Source organism: Mauremys reevesii, linkage group 1 (assembly GCF_016161935.1).
Source record: "Mauremys reevesii isolate NIE-2019 linkage group 1, ASM1616193v1, whole genome shotgun sequence".
In the NCBI taxonomy this organism is placed as follows: Eukaryota; Metazoa; Chordata; order Testudines; family Geoemydidae; genus Mauremys; species Mauremys reevesii.
In genome coordinates this window covers 343,663,518-343,683,674 of record NC_052623.1, presented here as the reverse complement: position 1 = coordinate 343,683,674, position 20,157 = coordinate 343,663,518, and the positions used below count along the sequence as shown (strand labels likewise).

The following is a 20,157-nucleotide window of genomic DNA, read 5'->3' as shown; positions in this document are numbered from 1 at the left end:
ACATACACATACAGCTGGAAATAACTGTGTATTTATTTCTACATTTATATTAGCTGTACCTGGGTACCCTATATAAATGAAAACAGTAAGTTACATAGCAACAGAGCATAACAGATGCTCCTGCTTGTTAAATGATGGGACAGTTTTTGTTATTAAAAAGGCCAGTAAAAATCCTGACACTACAATGCACTCCCTCCCCCGCCCAACATCTTACAAATCGATGTAGTGTAAAACACAGGACAAAGAGGATCAATAGCAGGTTGCAGGGCTCTTCATTACAGTGAATTAATTGATCGTGTCTAGCAGATGTTTTTTCCTGACAGAAGCTGTATATATCAAACATTTCTTTCTCTCGTTTCTGTCCCACCGTTGTCTTTGGGAATAGCACACAGCCATAGTTCAGAAATCTGAGAGAGCCTGTCTCACACTTGAAGAATCCTGTTAACTTGCAGCAAACACTTCAGTGGTGTTGCTCATGCTATTGGTGATGGACAGGGGATAAGACATCTTCTCACATGAGGCTCATGCTTTCCTTCCAGGTCAGTAGTTACTGTCCAATGGCTGTTTTGGTGGCTTGCATGAAGTGGATTTGGTGTTGCCAGTTCAGCTTCCAGGTGGCTGCTGTCCCATTCTAAAACCAACATGACAACTAACTGGCATTACTTAGCACTGTAGTTCAGTCTCAGGCAGAAGAGGCAAAGGAGTGAATGGATGTGGAGAGTATCAACCCCTGCAGATGGCTTCCTCTTCACTGTTCATATGAGGGCTGGGGGAGCAGTGTGGGGAGGCTTTTGCGTTGCTGCTGGCTACACTATGCCCAGTTTATGGCTAGACAGAGTTCGTTCTCCAGGGTAATTGTTCCAACATTCTTCACAAGCAGTAAAGCCACACTTGAAACTCAAAGGAAAGAGGGAAAATTTCAATAGAGACTTAAAGTTCATATTTTAAACTTATGCCCATAGAGATCTTTCCTGATACGGACTTCCACAACCTATTGGCACTGAGGCTGTTTTAAAATTCCACACAAGGAAAACAGATGTTCTGAGCCTTTCATTGATTGATTCGCTGCTATACTGGCAATGTCTGAAACATTGTAGAGTTGTATTTAATTTATGCCCCTTTCTCTTTGCCTGCCCTTATGCATAATGTGGTGTTTGGCTACAACAGGGGATTAGGAGTCAGGACTCCAGGGTTCTATCCTGGACTTTTCGCATAATTGGACTTTAGGTAAATCATAGTCCATGAAGGGGCTGTAGAGAGACCATCATGGGGTTCCACGTTTCTTCTCCCAGCTGTTTCCAGCTCATATTTTCTTAAGACAGACGTGAACATTGCCTTTTTTACATAGTCACTCTACTTTTGCATGTCAGGCTTTAACCTCCCTGTGCTGTATTTTTTCCACATGTAAAAAGGAGGCAATATGTGGAGTTGTGGAGGCTTTAATTGAGGCTAGACTGAGGGCTTGTCTATACTTACGGCTAAATTGGCACTGATGCAATCGATGCAGCGGTTTTGATTTAGCAGGTCTGGTGAAAACAAGCTCAGTCGGTGGCAGAGCACTCTCCCATCATCATCTATACTCCACCTCCCTGAGAGGCGGAAGGTAAGTCAGCGGGAGAACGTCTCCCGTTGACATAGGTCAACTTACAGCGGTGTCTACACTGTGCTAAATTACGTCGACTTCAGTTACGTAACTTGCATAACTGAAGTAGCGTAACTTAGGTTGACTTACAGCTTTAGTGTAGACCAGCCCTTATTCCCAGTTCTGTGAAAGAAAAATAATACTTAGCTCTTTTCTTCCACAGGACTCAAAGCACTTTACTAGAGCAAGTTGAAAAAAGTTTGATGGAACTATTTTGCATCAGAAAATGCAGTTCCGTTGAAATCAAAACACTTTGCAAAACTGACACAATTTCACTGAAATTTAATTTATGGCAAAAAAGGTGACTAGCCTCCCCCCGCCCTGCCAATAATATCAAAACTTTCTGTTCTGACACTTTTGAAATGAAACATTCAAATATTTTGTTTCAATATTGACTTTTTAAAATTTTTATAATGCAAGAGTAAAAAGTATTAAATTCAAACGGAACAGTTATTTCAAAAGGAAAAAAATCAATCTGAAATTTTAAAAAATATTCTTTCGCAGTGAATTTTAAAATTTTTCAGTTTAGATCCCAGAGAATCAAACCATTTTTTAAAAATCTCGTAATCCTTCTCCAAATGGAATTTCTGTTCTCCACACAGCTCTGCATTTTACAAAGGAGGGTGAGTATTGTTATTCCCATTTTACAGGTGTGTGTGTGGGGGGGAAACAAGTGCAGAGAGGGCAAGTGATTTGCTCAATGTCACCTAGCAGGCCAGTGGCAGAACGGAGAACCGAACCCAGGTCTCCTGAATCCCAGTCAGCGCTTGAGTTCTAAAACAGCAGTGCCAGAATGACAGTCCAGTCCTTACGATAACTCTAAAGTAAACTTCACTTCAGTTATTGGAAGTACCACAACGCCCTTCTGGCTCTTCAGAAATGTGCCAGAACAACATTTCGGAGTATTCCAGCATGACTCGAGCTATGCACTGCTCCAATGACTACATTACACTACCGTGAGAAGGCAGTCCACACCTGGAGCGACCTTCTGTGGCAGGTCATGATATGAAAGGCATGTCTGCCTCAGTTTCCCCCTCCAGGTAACCCAACGAGCTCCACTTCAGGCTCTTGCTTAAACAATACCCCTCCTGGGGAACCAGTTTATCACCAAACATAGTGCGATTAGCCTATAGCAAAAGTCCCAAAGCAAAGTCCAAATAACCTTCCACAATGCATGTAGTCCTTAAAACTCCACTCTTTCCAGCAGAAACGTTCTACAGCCTCCCTGCTGGGAGTACCCCCTCGCTATACTTCAGTGTCTTCCACCACACCTTGCTCCTTGTCCATCCTCCCCTATTCCTCTGCCAGGACTGCCATTTCTCCCAGCAGGAACCCTCACAACCTCATTGGTGGGAGACCATCCTTACCAGGGGAGCATCCCTCACTCCCCTGGGTTCAGCTCTCTGGTGTGGAGATGTCTGTGGATAAATCTCTCTGCTGCTCCCCTGCTCCCATCCTCTTAACTGGCCAGATAGGAGCACCTGTTCCAGCACAGAGGAGCTCAATCTACTTCATTTATTGGGGCCAGGCATCCTTTGGCAACTGCCTACCGAGTATGAAAGATCCACAGTTCCTTCCCTGCTCGTGCTCCTACGTGGTTAATCTGTGCTATCCTTTTACAAGGCACACATTACTTATTGCACCTTTATTCGTGGGGAGGCATATTTGACATGCAGCTTCTGCTCCACCCCCATGCCCAAGCTAAGATGTGGGGAAGCCATGTGGGGGGAGGAGGAAGGGAGGTGGCCTAATTCCCCCATACTCCCTTGCCGCCCATGTCGGGGCCAGGCATTTTAGAATCTAGGGATGGAAGGCACCATGCCTGCCTTTATTGTTATGCGTTTCCTGGCAGTTCCTTAGTATAAAGCAGGATAATGAAGCAGGATCAATGTCTCACCAAAGACACAGTCTAATTGCAAGTTAAATAATTAACTCCCTAATTTTATTTTTATAGCCTGATTGGCATCAAAAAAGTGTCTTTTAGCTACAGATGTGAGTGGTTTCCTTGCTAGGGACTAGAATTTCATTTGGGAATTCTGTTGCAGTAGTTTGCCAGCTATGGAGACCTGTGTCCTTAGAGAATGTCTTAGTCTCTCATGTCATTAAGGCCACAAATCTCTGAGGCTGAACAAAGCTGAACACACCAGTATTCTTGTAAACCCAAATGTGTGGGTGCACAGAGAATTCTTTCCTGGGTGCCGGCTGGTGAGTCTTGCCCACATGTTCAGGGTTTAACTGATCGCCATATTTGGTGTCGGGAAGGAATTTTCCTCCAGGGCAGATTGGCAGAGGCCCTGGAGGTTTTTTGCCTTCCTCTGCAGCATGGGGCACGGGTCACTTGCTGGAGGATTCTCTGCAGCTTGAGGTCTTCAAACCACAATTTGAGGACTTCAATAACTCAGACATAGGTTAGGGGTTTGTTATAGAAGTGGATGGGTGAGATTGTGTGGCCTGCATTGTGCAGGAGGTCAGACTAGATGATCATAATGGTCCCTTCTGACCTTAAAGTCTATGAGACTTACCAGTACTGCCGGAGTCCTGAGTGGGCGTGGCCTCATCCGGAAGAGGCGTGGCCTCTCAAGATTTAAAGGCCCTGGGGCACCAGCTGTGGCTGGGAGACCCAGGGCCTTTAAATCAACCAGGGGCTCCCAACTGAAGAGGTAGCTGGGAGCCCCCCGGGGCTCAGGGGCAAATTAAAGGTCCTGGGGCTCCAGCCGCCAGGGGGAATCCCGAGTTTTGGGGGGCTGGAGCAGGGATTTAAAGGCCCAGAGCTCCTGCCGCTGAGGGGAGCCCCGAGCCCTTTAAATCCTGGCCCCAGCCCAGCCGCCAGAGCAGTGGCCAGGATTCAAAGGGCTCTGGGCTGCCCGCAGCCATGCGGAGCTCTGAGCCCTTTCAATCCCTGTCATGGAAGCCGGTGCGGTCCAGCATGGCGTACTGTCTCTTGCCGGTACGCCGTACCAGACCGGACCGGCTTACTTTCACCTCTGGGTGCACTTCTCTTCCTGTTCCTGGGATTAGGGGTGACTTGTTTCCTGGTCTAGGAATGTGATCCCTAATCATGGCTGTGAGCAGACAAAGGCCAGACTTATGGCACAGTCAGTGAGAAAACTAGGCTCCGTAATAGTTCTTCAGTACCATAAATCCATTTTCATATTGTGCTCAGAGGGATCCCAGTAGAGGCCTGTAGCTTAGTGAATCCAGCCTTTGGGGCTCTGTGAAATAACTATTCCTCCTCCTCCTCTTTCCTTTTCCTACTTCCTTCCTACCTCTACCCCCAACTAAAAATCACCCCCCTCAGCCGCACACAATTCATGTAACTAACACAGCTATGCCAATTCTTCACCATACTCATGCTGCAACCACATTCCCTACCTTTCATCTGTTTGTGTCTTCAAATTTAACCCCTTAGTTCAAGGTTTTCCCCTTATCTAATTTGGTACCACGCCCAGCTTAATGGGGCTCCAGCCCTGATTATGGCCTTTGGGCACCACCATACATACATTTGTACTACTCTGACTACTACTAAGGGGGAAATCACTGTGTTTACCAGCACTCTGTTAGGGGCCAATCCTGGAAGGTGCTGAGAGATGCTGAGCATCTTCAGCTCTCATTTTGGAAGTCCCATATCTGAGAAGTGCTCAGCACCTTGCAGGATCAGGTCCTAAAGTAGAGCAGAGCCCATATGAAGAAATAACCCCTGCCTTAAGGCAGACAAAATCAGGTAGTAGTGGGAATTACTTTACCACTCTGTTCCTGTGCTGTTGCCAAGCACTGAAATAATGCTGATAATGCACGAAGGGTCACTCATCATGGACTCTCTCACGCTCACATACACATGGCCCAAGTCTTCTCTCACCTTTGCATCTGTAAATTGGGAGTAGCTCCATTAAAGTCCTTGGAGTTGCAGGGTTATAAAACTGGGGCAGGTGATCCCAGACTCAGGCCTCAGCCCAAATCTGCTGATTAGGAACTCATTGGACCCTTATAGGAAAAGCCCTATAGAATATAATAGGGGTGAAACCAATAAGCTTATGCTGAAATGTAAAGAGGTTTTCTAGAAATGACTTTAAAACACACACACAGAATTTTAAACAGAAAATGTTAAGCTTTTGATAGGATTTTGAACCACACTACAGAATTCTATAATGGATATAATTCTCTATTCAATTTAATAGGATGGATTTAAAGAACGTATAGAAAGTGTATCTTTTTCTATAGGATTCTTAACCACATGGATGGCAACACCCACCCTCTGTTGTGTAATATCAATATGGTGTTGTGAGAACATGTACTGCTCTGTTGGGGCCCATTCCACGCTCCATAATAGTGGTATCTTTCCATTGACTTCAGTGGGCATTGGATCAGGCCCTAGATGATAGGGTCACTGCTTTACTGACCATTACTTGTCTTCCCAGTTTTAATAATGCTAGTGCCATGTGTGGCTTGTCTGTAATGTTTTGTTGTAAAAGGAAAAACTTTTTCTGGCTGAAGGGCCCACTGTCTAACTTGAATTTTTTATACTGAAAATGGCCACTAAGAGAAAAATGAAATAAAATAAACCCAGTAGTCACTAGTGGGCCGCTGCTGAAGAGAATTTGGCAGGGGCTGAAGGTGTCACTGTGACAAACAGCAGCATCTCTGCCAAAGCAAACCGTGTCTGATTATTTGGAATCTGGTCCCATGTCCATTGAGTCAATGGAAAAATTCCACTGATTTCAATGGGTGTTGGAATTGGTGAAACATAAATGAAGACATTGTGCAGTGTGTACACACAATGCTTCATACCTGGCTCTGTGACGCCAAGTTATGTGGGGGTGATACTTCCTAACAGATAATGGCCAAGGGGCAGCAAAGGTTGTTTCTGATGGGGATGTGGATAGCATTCACTACCAGGCATGCACCCTGAACCTAGTGATTAGGAATTCCCTGGATTACAGTAAATTCCCGTCGTTATCTGCTGGGTGGGTGATCCATGCACATCGTTATCATTATATCCAAGTCATTAAATATCTGAGGATTATTATTATTGTTATTAGGATAGCACCTAGGAACCTAATCAAGATGCAGAGCCCCGTTGTGTTAGGTGCTGTACAGACGTGTAACAAAGAAGACAATCCCTGCCGCAGAGAGCTCACCATCTAAACGATTGTCAGGATGTAACAGGTGGACAAAATAGTCAAACCGGCTGCGGGTGGATTGGGAGGATGAGGTAATGGTAAAAAATACAGAGTTAAGCAGAAAAGCAGGAATCACAGCTTGTCATTTGCCTAACCAGTGGCAGATGGCAATGATCTGTAAGCATCATAGCAGAGGTAGATTTTTAAAGAGAGATGGAGAGGTAGCATTATGAAGGCTGGTTCAGTGATTAGGGCACCAGATTAGGACTTGGGAGACCTGTGTTCTGCTCCACACGACCTTGCTTCACTACAGACTTTCTTTATGACCTTAGGCAAGTCACTTAGCCTCTCTGTGCCTTAATTTCCGATCTGTAAAATGGGAATAATAGCGCTGCCCTTCCTCTCAGGGGTATTGCGAGGATAAACACATTACAAGATTATGAGATGCTCAGATACTACAGTGATGGGGGCTGTATAAGTACCTAAGAGAGAAGCTTTACAGATGGTTTGATGGTCTATATCAGTGTCTCTCAACCATTCCAGACTACTGTGCCCCTTTCAGGTATCTCATTTGTCTTGTGTACCCCCAAGTTTCACCTCACTTAAAAACCACTTGTTTACAAAATCAGATATAAAAATACAAAAATGTCACATCGCACTATTTTTGAAAAATGGCTTGCTTTCTCATTTTTACCATGTAATTATAAAATAAATAGATTGGAATATAATTATTGTGCACATTTCAGTGCATAGTATATAGAGCAGTATAAAGAAGTCATTGTCTGTATGCAATTTTGGTTTGTACTGACTTCGCTAGTGTTTTTTTATGTAGCCTACTGTAAAACTAGGCAAATATCTAGATGAATTAATGTACCCCCTGGAAGACTTCTGCGTACCCCCAAGGGTATGCGTACCCCTGGTTGAGAACCACTGGTCTATATGGCAACAAAGCCTATGGACTGGAGCCACTTCTCAAAGCTAGGGCAGTTTTTTTGACCTAGTTTATATGAGAACTGGCTAATTATAGAGCTCTCTCCATTTTATCTGGGTCAAAATATTCCTTCCAGTGTTTTTCTGTGAACCAGTTGTTTCTAAATACTGATAAAGACAATCTATCTCTGTCCTCTTGCCTACTTCTAGAGCAGCTCAAGGCCCCGTGAGTGACCCTTTCACTCTGCAAGGGAAAGCCTAGCGCCCATTAGCCTGTTTGGACTAAACATTTATCGGCATGTCAGGGGGTGTGAAGATATCAAAGATGCTGCCTCACCCACTTGCAGTAAGGGGAAGTGGCTAACGAGGGAGGGAAGATTATGACTGCATGAGCGATACCCGTATCTGCTACTCAATCATTCTGACCTGTAAATGCTAATGTATTTTATTGAATAGAAATCCTGCTTCAGCAGAGTGCTTATGCACATTCTCATCTTCGAGTCAATGGTACTTAAGCATGTGCTTAATGTTAAATACACGTTAAATGGCTCTGCTGAACAGGATCACAGTACTTCAGAAAGGGGATGGATGGGGCCGTTCTGTAGGCCTAGGCCAACATTTTTAAACCTGCTGCTTAAGAATAGGCTCTACGTAAAAAGTGGGGCTGATTTTTCAGAAGTTCTGAGTCTGTACAGCTGCCAGTGACATTGCCTGGAATGCTGCGCTCATTTCTGGGCGTCTCATTGCCTAAAGCCTTAAACAAACTGGAGCCAGCTCAGAGAAGCGCAGCAGAAGGGGATGGAGAGACTGACATGGGGGAGAGACAGAAATTACCAAGGGCACAGCTCAGCCTTCAACTGAATAGAACTTACTCATCTAAGTAACCCCATTGACTTCAATGATTGTATTTGTGTGCCCAAGAACTACGCCACGTGAGAAACAGCTCCAGGATCAGGCCCTAAATCAGTACGCTGCTGCTGACTAGTGGCTAAAGGTGGACATGCTGCTCGTTCACAAACAATGGAGAGTGTAAACACAAAGAGAAGAGGAAATATTTACTGCACAAGAGGCTATAATTAGGAGTAATGGGATGAAATTAAGGGAAGAAGAACATAGGCTGAAGGCTGGATCCTGAGAGGAACTGAGTATCTGCATCTCCCCTTCCAGGCCCTGAATACCAGGAAAAACATATAAGACCTATAAGGGCTTGTCCACATGGGGAGTTTGTCCACAGCAAGGCATGTGTGAATCTGCAGCGCACCAGCCTGCCGCACACTAACTGGCAGTATGGACCCTGCTGCCACGCATTAGAAGTTCTGTAGTTTGAAATGGGAGTACAGTATGTCAAAACGTGCTACAGAACCTCCGGTGGGTCCACATGGCCGGTTTTAGTGTATGGAGGGTTTGCTCGCTGTAGATTCACACCCAGCTTGCTTTGTGCTAACTCTCCATGTAGACAAGCCCCAAGTAACAGGTGAAATAGTCTCCTGTTGGGAAATGTTGGAAGCCTCATCCTTGGACGCATTAAAACTAGACTGCACAGAGCGCTACACAGTACATTGTAGGGAACAATCCTAACCTGGTAGGCAGACTGGGGTGACTCAATGCATCTTTTCCCCTTCTCTGATTTCTGTGATCCTTTGGGATATCACATCCTTGTGCACAAAGGGAGTGAAAGTGTTTTCTCCCTTTCAGTCTGGAGGGATCACTAGAGTGTTTGACTAGGTCATAATCTCTACTAATCCCTTCTGACTTTGTTCTTTCCTCAAAGAGGCTTTTTTAATGCACAGCTAATCCCTGTTTCACATGTAAATATAGATAGCTCATGGGTCTCTAAAGATTATGGATGCCCCTTTTGGCCAACTGTATCTTTTAATAGCATAGGGTGCACTTAATTGGATTAAGATCAGCAAGAGTATTTCTGAAACAGGTAACACAAATTCATGCACTCTGCAAGGGGAAGGAAGAGAAAGCATTCTTGGGGTGAATTGTGTTACAATAACAGTGTGGCAGGTAAGATGGAAGTTTACTTTGTCTCCTTGCCCTATGTGGTCAGAAGGTAAGATGAGCAAAGCAGCCTGCTGAGAATAGAGTATAGAGGCTCTTTTCACTATAAATCCTTATAGATTTGGTAACATTTATGGCTTCTGAACTTGATTCACCCTGTCTGTCTAGATCAAGGTTTCTCAATTTGAGAGTCATGACCCCTAGTGGTGTCAAGGGGTCGTGACCTTCCAGCCCTCTTTATATTGTTAAATGGGAGCAGGATCCTGGCTATATCCCAGCTGGATGCCCACACCTTGAATACTCCATGCAGTTCTGGTCCCCTGATCTAAAAAAAAAGGTATATTAGACTTGAAAAAGGTACAGAGACTGTCAATACAAATGATTAGGGGTATGGAACAGCTTTCATGTGAGGAGAGATTAAAAAGACTGGGGCTGTTCAGCTTGGAAAAGGGACGACTGTGGGGGGATATGAGAGATGTCTATAAGATCATGAATGGTGTGGAGAAAGTGAATAAGGAAGTGTTATTTACCCCTTCCCATAACCCACAAACCAGGGGTCACCCAATGAAACTAATAGGCAGCAGGTTTAAAAGAAACATCAGGAAGTATTTCTTCACACAACAGGTGGTTAACCTGTAGCACTCGCTGCCAGGGGATGCTGTGAAGGCCAAAAGTATAACTGGGTTCAAGAAATGAATTAGAGAAGTTCATGAAGGATAGGCCCGTCAGTGCCTATTACCAAGATGGTCAGGGATGTAACTCCATGCTCTGGGTGTCCCTAAATCTCTGACTGCCAGAAATTGGGACTGGACAACAGGGGATGGGTCACTCAGGAACTTGCCCTGTTCTGTTCATTCCCTCTGCAGCATCTGGCACCGGCTGCTATCCGAATACACGACACTGGGCTAGCTGGCCCATTGGGCTGACCCAACATGGCCATTCTTATGATCTGATAGTCTCACCACTGCCCTCCCTGGGGGTTCCACCAAAGGTACGTCCAGACTGCCCGCTGGATCGGCGGGTAGCGATTGATCCCCGAAAGCGCGCCTGTCGACTCCGGAACTCCACCAGGGCGAGCGGAGGTAGCAGAGTCGATGGGGGGAGCCGTGGCCATCGATCCTGCTCTGTGAGGACGGGAGGTAAGTCGAAATAAGATACAGCGACTTCAGCTACGCTATTCCCGTAGCTGAATTTGCGTATTTTACATCGACACCCTGACCAGTGTAGACCAGGCCCAAGCCAGCCATTTGTAGACACGAGAACACAGGAGCCCATTTGACAGACTGTACAGGGGGCGTGCCGAATCAGTGCACCCTCTGAGTCTGCTGGCCAAGCCCCGCTCCCTGGACAAACCACTTGTTGGGTGGCACTATCTAGTTGTGGGCCTCCCAGTGCAGCAGGGATTATGGTTGCCTTGTGCCACATTGACGAGCTGTGACAGGGTAGTCTGCCTCTTAAGGGCAGTACTGCCTACTGGTTAGTCCTCCCCATCATATGGTGTGGCTCTTTAAGAGACTGGGGTGGTCTGATACACAAAGTCTGAGGAGATATGGGGAGAGAGGAAAGGGGTCCTAGGAAGAAGTAGCATTTAGAAGGAATCTTGTTACTATATCTTTAGGACTTGGAGAATTGCAGAGAGGGTAGGGGTAGGGCTCCCTCTCACCCAGCCCATAAGGAATGAGGTGAGAGAAGGGCCCAGCATAAATGCTGGCTTCCTCCTTCACAGCAGGGCAGATGCCTGTAGCTGCTACAGGGAGTAAGAAGGCTCCTGCAGAGCCCTGAGTTAGCCGGGTTAGACAGCAGCAGGACTGCTATAGGGGAGGGTCTGCCTTCTGAACCTCTCCTGCCTGAGGGTGGAAGGACTGATTGGGAAAAGGGCCGGCTGGGGGAGAAGCTGCTTGAGGCTCTACATCTGGCCCAAATTACAACTGCTGCTCCCAGGAAGAGTGCAAGGAGGCTCCTGTCTTAAGGAGAGGGACAGAGGGATTGTCTGACGTACAACCCAGCCCTTGGAGAAGGGGTGGAACCTTGTGATCAGAGAAAGAAACTGACCAGGACTCTTACATGGGCACAGAGCAGCTAAGTAAGTGAGTTACCCTCTCCAGAATGAGTGACTAAACCAGACCTGCAAGGAGAGGTTGAACTAATCTGGTCTGGATAATTGTCTGAAAAGACCCAAGGGGCACTGAGTGCAGTGTGCGTGCAGGGCCATGACAGGCCACGTGGGGGCATGCTGGAGAGGCACGCCCTATCACGCTATCGTCCATGCCGACATTCCTCCACCAGGGTGTGCAGCAGAAGATGCTGGAGCTGACTCTCAGCGAACTGAGCCTTCTGTTTTAATTCTTTGCTCTCACCCAAGTAAGTTTCAGGACATCATACTATTAAAACTCATGGACGGGAGTATTTTATCCAGTGTGGACGTTGAGCTCTAGATTTCAGAACTGAGCCTGCTGTACAAATTGTGCCATGATGCTCTGTTCTCTGCTGCTCTGAGATACTCCCCCACATATCCACAGGGCAGTGTTTTATTCCCCATTAGTGCTATGAACTAGCACCACTGGCATCACAGATTGCACACAAGGGGTTTCTTTTTGCCAGTACATAGTGTCCATCAAAGAAGGTGTATGATTGTCAGAGAGATTCTTATAACATCCTTAAGTATGTTGTCTTATAATATACAGATATGACTTAGCTAACTCTCAGTCGAGAACAAGGTAAAATTCAGTGTAGAGTGAAATAAATGAACAGTGTGGAGTGAATAAGCCTATTTTTGGCTGCACCACCCCAGTTGCTATTAATCTGTCATTTGAAATTTAATGCTGTAGACCTTATACATTGGTGCTTTTCCAAGAAACCAACCAGAATCAGTCTTCCATTTAGAATTTTTTTTTGTAACCCTATAGTGGGTTTTCAGTAGATACTGGGAGAAATTTTCATACTGAAACACCATCTTAATATCTGAAATTCAAGCCAGATGTGCCACCTTTTGTGCAATAAAAAGACAGGATGGAAATGACAGCTGAACTGGAGGAGGGACCGGTTCACATCCTGGAGGTAAATCCCAGAAAAGTAACAAGGTGTCAGACTATGGAGTAAAAGAGAAATAGGCACATTCCCAAATGTAAAGACTATAAGTGTGAGAGGCTTTAAAAGCAAACATAGCTGAAGTGAGATGCTGTAATATCAATCTATAAACTGCACAGGAAGGACAGATGAGGTCAGGGAGGTGGGGGACTATGCCTAAAAAAATCCATAGACTAGTGCAATAGCACTTTTGGACAGAGTGGATCACTGTCATGCACATACATGTAGAGCCCCGATAGAGATCCCTGTTTGGCTGGGTGCTTCCCAGTCTGTTGAATTTGGAGCTCAGCTCACTGGGCCCTCTGTGGTCTTTAAACTTCTTGAGCCTGCACTACCCCTGGCTAGGGCTGTAGGCTCACTCTCTGAGTGCAGATCCTCTGTTTAGCCCCTCACCTGGGAGCTGGGAACCCACAGTCTGGCTGCCTTGCTCCTGGACTAGTGCTGATCCCTCAGCCCTGGTCTACAGTACGAATTTAGCAGCGTTAGATCGATTTAACCCTGCACCTGACCACATGATGAAGCCATTTTTGTCGACTTAAAGGACTCTTAAAATCGATTTCAGTACTCCTACCCGACGAGGGGATTAGCGCTGAAATCGACCTTGCTGGGTCGAATTTGGAGTAGTGTGGATGCAATTTGACGGTATTGGCCTCAGGGAGCTATCCCAGAGTGCTCCATTGTGACCGCTCTGGACAGCACTGGCCATGTAGACAGGAAAAGTCCTGCGAACTTTTGAATTTCATTTCCTGTTTGCCCAGAGTGGAGAGCTGATCAGCACAGGTGACCATGCAGAGCTCATCAGCAGAGGTGACCATACAGTCCCAGAACTGCAAAAGAGCTCCAGCATGGCCTGTAGGGGAGGTATTGGATCTGATCACTGTATGGGGAGACGAATCTGTGCTATCCGAACTCCGTTCCAAAAGATGAAATGTCAGAATATTTGAAAAAATCTCAGAGGGCATGAAGGACAGAAGTTATAACAGGGACCTGCAGCAGTGCCGCGTGAAACTTAAGGAGTTCAGGCAAGCCTACCAAAAAAACAGAGAGGCAAACGGCCACTCCGGGGCAGAGCCCCAGACATGCCGCTTCTATGATGAGCTGGATGCCATTCTAGGGGGTGCCCCTACAACTACCCAACCCCTTTGCTCTAGGAATTATTTTGGGGAAGTTCTCTGGCCTGTGTTATACAGGAGGTCAGATTAGATAATCCCAATGGTTCCTTCTGGCCTTGGAATCTGTCATCTTGGCAATGGTTAGTCTGCTTGTGTGTAGAGATCATAGTCTGTAATGCTGACCAATATGTCTCACTGTTTCTTTGTACTCCTGTGTTGTCAGTCTCCATTTGTTGTCTCTTGTCTCATACTTATTAGATTGTAAGCTCTTTGGGCAGGGTCTGTCCTTTTATTCTGTGTTTGTACAGCACCTAGCGCAGCAGGGCCCTAGTTCATGACTGGGGCTCCTATGTGCTATGACTATACAAATAATAAATAATAAGTTGAATCCATTAAAATAGTAATAACGGGTGAGTTCTATTATCTATCTATGTCATGTCAAGAACAAGCTTTAAAAAAGATATTTCTCAACACCTTTATTGTTTGCTTCTTGGCTATCCCACAGTGCACCCACTGTTGACGGACGCTGACACAGCAGTCCGCTTTTGATGCTCTGACCAGCCACACAGGAAAGTCCCGAAAAATTTGAATTCTTTTCCTGTCTGGACAGTTAGAAGCACCGCAGCAATGCAGAGCTCTCCAGCAGAGGAGTTCAATGTCTCTCTGAAAAAGAGGGGACCAGCATAGAGTGACCGGGAAGTCTTCTCCAAAGCCAGAGAGACAGAGGATACAGGCGGGATGCATGCTTTAAACTTTTATTCTTAATATAACATAAATCTGGTAATGTATAAAGGAGAGGTCTCTATATATGGGGATAGAACAGAAATCATCCAGGGAGATCTTCACGAAGCTCTCGCTTTTGAGGTTTTCTGAGCAGATTGCCTCCATAATACTGGCAGCATAGGCCCTGCTTTGTGCTGGCTTTCACGCAGCATGCGCTTAGAAAAATATAATGTTACGCCTGGTCCTATTTTTAAAAAAAAAAAAAAAGACAGGACGCGCGCAGAGAGTCAGCACGCTCGCTGTGACAAAGCAAGCTGGAAAGGAAAGCCATCAAATGACATGGATGGAGGGAGGGGGGGGAGAGGAGGCAAGGTATCCTCCCAGTTCCTGCAGTCTCTGAAAGCATTTTGCATTGGCTGATCTCCCAATACCTACCTGTGGTCAAACACATTTGTCGTGGCGGTTGAAGGAAAAGGAAAAAAATCGTCTCTGACTCTTTTAAATGTCACCCTATGTGTACTTGACTGATATCCATCGCCATCATCATCAGCCTTGCTGTAGATGGTGCCCTTCAAAAAGATTCTGTACTGCCTGGACTGTCAGCAGGATGCTGTTTTTTTTTCTTCCCCCCACACTGCTTAATGTCCTGTCTGGACAATCATAGCAGCTGCATTTTTCAGTAACAAGTCACTGTTTCTTATTCCTGCATTCTTTATTACTTCAGCACACAAATCAGTGGGGAGGAGGGAAGCAGGTGGGGTTGTTGCAGCAGCACCACTGAAATGATGCAGCTCTCATTCATCATTAATCTAATCTGACACGGAGCTGCTGTCTCTCTGGTTCTGAAAACACTGGATCTACTACACTAGCCCCCATCTTCTATGCAGGAATTATTCTATTTTTAGATACCATAAAGGAGTAGGTGTGTGCATGCTCTGTTCACAGACACAGACTAGACTGTGTTCATTGTTCGGACCAGCCAGAGGAGAGGGAGGAGACTCTCTCTCAGCACTCACACAGCGAACGGGGAGAGGTGGTGGCATGAGGAAGACAAGGCAACAACTCAAACGCTTGGACTAAATGAGAGAGAGCACGGACACGCCCGGCACCTGTGCATGTTTCTGCAGACTGCAGGCCGGAGGACAGAGCCCCCAGTAACTAATAAAATAATAAAAAATAATTCTTTTAATTACTGTTGTTCATTTGTGTTTTTTTTTAGACTAGACTGTGTTGGGGGGGAAGGGGGGTTGGTTGGGGAGGACAATCACACTTTACCAGCCACAGGACACACGGGGGCAGGATCAGCAGCACACACACACAGTGCAGCAGCAGGCACCCTGGTCGGTATGGGAGGTGGTTTGCAGGTTCTGTGTGGGTAGACTCATGCAATGGTCCCTGTCCTGACCACAGAGCCACGCAGCAGAGGAATCTGTATCCACCAGACCACTCTGGGAGCAGGAGCCTGTCATTCCTCGAGTTTACTTGTAGTGTAGACATACCCTTGGAAAAGCTAGTTCTAGAGCACACAAGAGGAGCGATGTAGGAGACTACAAGGCTGCACAGATGTTCTTGAGGGCAGAATTTTACTTGCAGATTTTTTATTAGAGCTAATTAATGTATGAGCCAGAAAGAACTCAGATGAATTTTGAAATACAAGAATGGGTTGTCTTTCACTTGAAAACTGATAAATTCTGTGACGGATTCTAGAGAGGGAGGATGCTTTAGGAAACTAGTTAAGTTTTGTATCCTTAGAGGTGATCTTTTTAAGTCCTCCACAAGTCTGGCTCACCACACATGTGGTGGGGCAGGTCAGGGTTAGGGAAATGGATTGGCTCCACCTGTCCTAGAAAGCTTTTGCAGAAAAGTTAATGAAGCATCTGCCCCATCCCCTTCCACAGGGGTCTCTTCAGGAGGGGTAGGGGCTAGCCCATTGATCTCAGGCAACCAGTGACTTCCCATCTGCCTTCAGAATGAGCACTGAAAATCACCTTTCTATGATTTTTAATTCATTTTCTGTAATAGAGAAAATATTTTTGCCACCGCCTAAAGGTGGGTTACCATTCAGACAATGAGACTCAATTATACTAGGAGAAATGTTACAAGACCAACATGTGTTGGCTAGCACCAAACCTGCTCTGTATAATTTTGCTGATCTGATGTGAAGGAAAAAATGAGATCTGAAGATGTGAGACACAATTGTAGGGTTGAAATGTCCTCTTCCATTTCTTATTCCAGTCTCAGATATCTAATTCAGACTGTAAATGAATTTTCCATGCATGATATATGCCATGAGATGGTTTCAATCCATTACCTTTAAGTTATTTATATCTTCTGCAGGAAGATTTCAATAAGGAGGTGAGGAAGGACTGGCCTATTTTCATGAAAATAATATGAGAAGAGAGAAATGGACATTGAATATATTCCATAGTCTTGAGAGTGCAATAAACGTATGTCTCTTGCAGCTCAGAAGATAATAGTGTCTTATTCTCTATTATATCATCTAGAAGACAAATATTTTCCTGAATCCATAGTTTCTAATTCATTGTTGATGTTTTGTTTGAAACCTCAAGTTGAGTCATAAAGATATTTATTCTAAAGCAAATCAGACTGTCACTTTCAGCTTTGTGTAAAATACTAAAAACTTTAATAATGTTAAATAGAATAGGATTATTGTCCAAAGATTTCAGGAGATTCCCAGTAACAGTAGCAGAGATATTAAACCTCAGTGCTGCTTGTTTTTCTGTAAGTAACTGGGAAGGAAAGTTGCAACTCTTTTCTTTGTGAAATAATTGTTCATCTGGGCACTGATCTGATCTACATCTGTGCCAGGACGGATCTCCATCCTTAAAGGTTTTTAAGGCCCAGCTTGACAAATCCTGGGCTGGGATGATTTAGTTGATGTTGGTCCTGCTTTGAGCAAGGGATTGGACTAGATGACCTCCTGAGGTCTCTTCCAACCCTAATATTCTATGATTCTATGCCCTGAGAATCTGGGAGCCACAACAAGCCACTCGATCCCTTCCCTTTTCTCCTGCACCAAGTGGAAAGTCGGTGCAGTGGAGAATCATGGAAAGCAGTGGTGCAGAATTACCCACAATGCCCTGCCAATGTGCCTGGAGGAATCACCTTTAGGGCAGCATGGACTAGTGTGGGTGGTGTGGGCTGGAATTCATGGAAGCTGAGTGCCATTCCTCCTGCAAGTACCTTTCCTATGCCATCATTAATCTGAGTCACTATCATTGATCATAGTCCACAAGATGTGAGTTAAAATGAAATAACCACTAAAAATAAACCTGTCACTTACATGGGTCTACAAGATGTGCCCACACCAAAACAGAGTGATTCTCTGATCTTGTTACTGTGACCCTGATTTTTCCTGACCCTATTCTTTAATTCATTGGGCCAGGTTTTCAAAGGGCTCGGGGTCAGATTTTCAAGCGCTCAGCACCCACAACGGAGGCCTGATTTTCAAAAGAGTTCAGCTCCCATTTAGGCACCTGTCTAAGGGCCAGATTTCCAAAAGTGCTCCGTAGCTAACTTCTCCCATTTTGATACTGATGGTCAGATTACTAAATAAGATCAGCAATGAATGGCCACTTATTTGGGTTCCTAGGTGGGAAATGAGCACTTTTGGAAATCTGGCCCTTGGGGTCATGCCTCAATTAGAATTTAAAGGGAAGATTTTCAAAAATACCTAAAGGATTTAAGAGCATAAGTCACTGACTTTCACTCTTATATCCCTTGTGTGCTTTGCAAATCTCCTTCTAAGTTGTTTGGGGAAAGGAAAGTGGGTGGGATTTTCAATGACTCGGGAGCACAATTTTAATGGGACTTATGATCCTGAATCTCCTATGTGCTTTTGAAAATCCCACCCCAGTATCTTTCTGTTTGCTCCGTACACAGCCTAGCACACTTGTGCATGCACTATGGAATAATAAACGAGAACAGTGTATTGGGAATGATGCATGATATGTTTTAGATTATAACAGAAATGGCAAAATATTGGATTCTTGATTAACGATCCTGGTTAAGTGGAGGAGCAAATGTTATGATGAAACTGAGACTCTTTGTAATTATTTGCAGACAGATTACCACTATGAATACACAGAATGCGATAGCAGTGGATCCAGGTGGAGGGTGGCTGTCCCAAATCCGTCGGCGGAGTGCTCTGGGTTACCTGACCCTATGAAAGGAAAAGAATGCAGTATGTTGACACTTTTCATTTTACAGATCTTTATTAGTAATGTATATTATTTCCCTGGTTTAATGTTACTGCACTGGCATAAACCATTGACACGGGTTAATTATCAGTTAGAGAGGCAATGTGGGCTATTGGATAGTGCACTGGACTGGGATTCAGGAGATGGGTGCTATTTCTAGCTCTCCCACTGACCCTTATGTGACCTTGAATAAGTCATTTCCCCTCTCGCTGCTTTTGTTCCCATCCTGTCTTGTTTATTTAGACTGTAGGACAGGGACTGTCTTTTACTATGTGTAACCCACAGGTGAGTATGTGGTACACGTTCCCCTCTATGTTGATCTAGAGATTATATGAGTCTGTCACAGCAACACTTAGGCAACCACAGCTCTGTAGCTCATGCCTCTGTGCAGGCTCCTGTTTAATACATTTAGGACTCTTCTCCACTGTATTATCTCCAGCTGGATATGCCACTTGTTTTTCCCGTTTTTCCTCTACTGAGTACTTCAGTCAGTCTCAGCTTTCCAGGATCTCAGGATGCCACTCCGTTCAGTGAGAACAGCTGGTATTGTCCAATTTTTGTGTTCATTTGGTTTTCTCTGTGGTAGGTCTCCTGGTTTAACTTCGACAAACTTCTGACTGAATTCTGATGGTTAAAGACTTCTTAGATTTGGCACCTCTTGGACACGCATCCTTTAAGGATAAGGATAGTTAAGCTCTGGAATAGATTTCCAAGGGAGATTGTGGAATCCCCATCACTGGAAGTTTTAAAGAACAGGTTAGACAAACACCTGTCAGGGAAGGTCTACGTTTACTTGGTTCTGCCTGAGTGCAGGGGACTGGACTAGATGACCTCTTGAGGTCCCTTCCAGTCCTACATTTCTATGAGTTTGTAAGTAGAATTTCAACACATCTAGAAAAGTAATCAATGGCTTTTAGATAGGTATGACCCCTCTCTTCACCAGGTCTAGTGCTATTCTTTACCAAGGTCTGTCCAAAAATTACTGTAAGTAGGAGAAACTTATGCTGTGTCTTTCTGCACATTCTACAAAGTTAGTGTAACCTACATAGAGGGGAGGTAAGTCAATTTGCTTACCAATTCTGTGCTACAAAACTCCTCTGACTTAAAGTATTTGCAGAGACCTGGAATTCATACCTTTGTGAGAAACTACAGCTGGATTTTCTATAAGAACCTTTTAAATACTAAAAGTGGAAATTATAATGGTGTTCACTTTGTTTTTCTTCTTAGGAATCCAGTACCAGTCAAAATGTACACCTTATTTCCAGTCTGAATAGGTCTAGCTTCAACTTCCAGCCATTGGGTCATGTTATACCTTTCTC

At 44.9% G+C, this 20,157-nt stretch overlaps 1 protein-coding gene across 1 annotated transcript in view; it reads left to right on the top strand.

Moving 5' to 3' along the window:
- Positions 1–20,157, top strand: part of ELAPOR2 (endosome-lysosome associated apoptosis and autophagy regulator family member 2) — a 137,692-nt gene that overhangs the window by 45,470 nt on the left and 72,065 nt on the right. Inside the window, exon 2 of the mRNA XM_039519652.1 lies at positions 18,702–18,822. Within this exon, the coding sequence (XP_039375586.1) occupies positions 18,702–18,822 (121 nt within the window). The remainder of the gene's footprint in view (positions 1–18,701; positions 18,823–20,157) is intronic.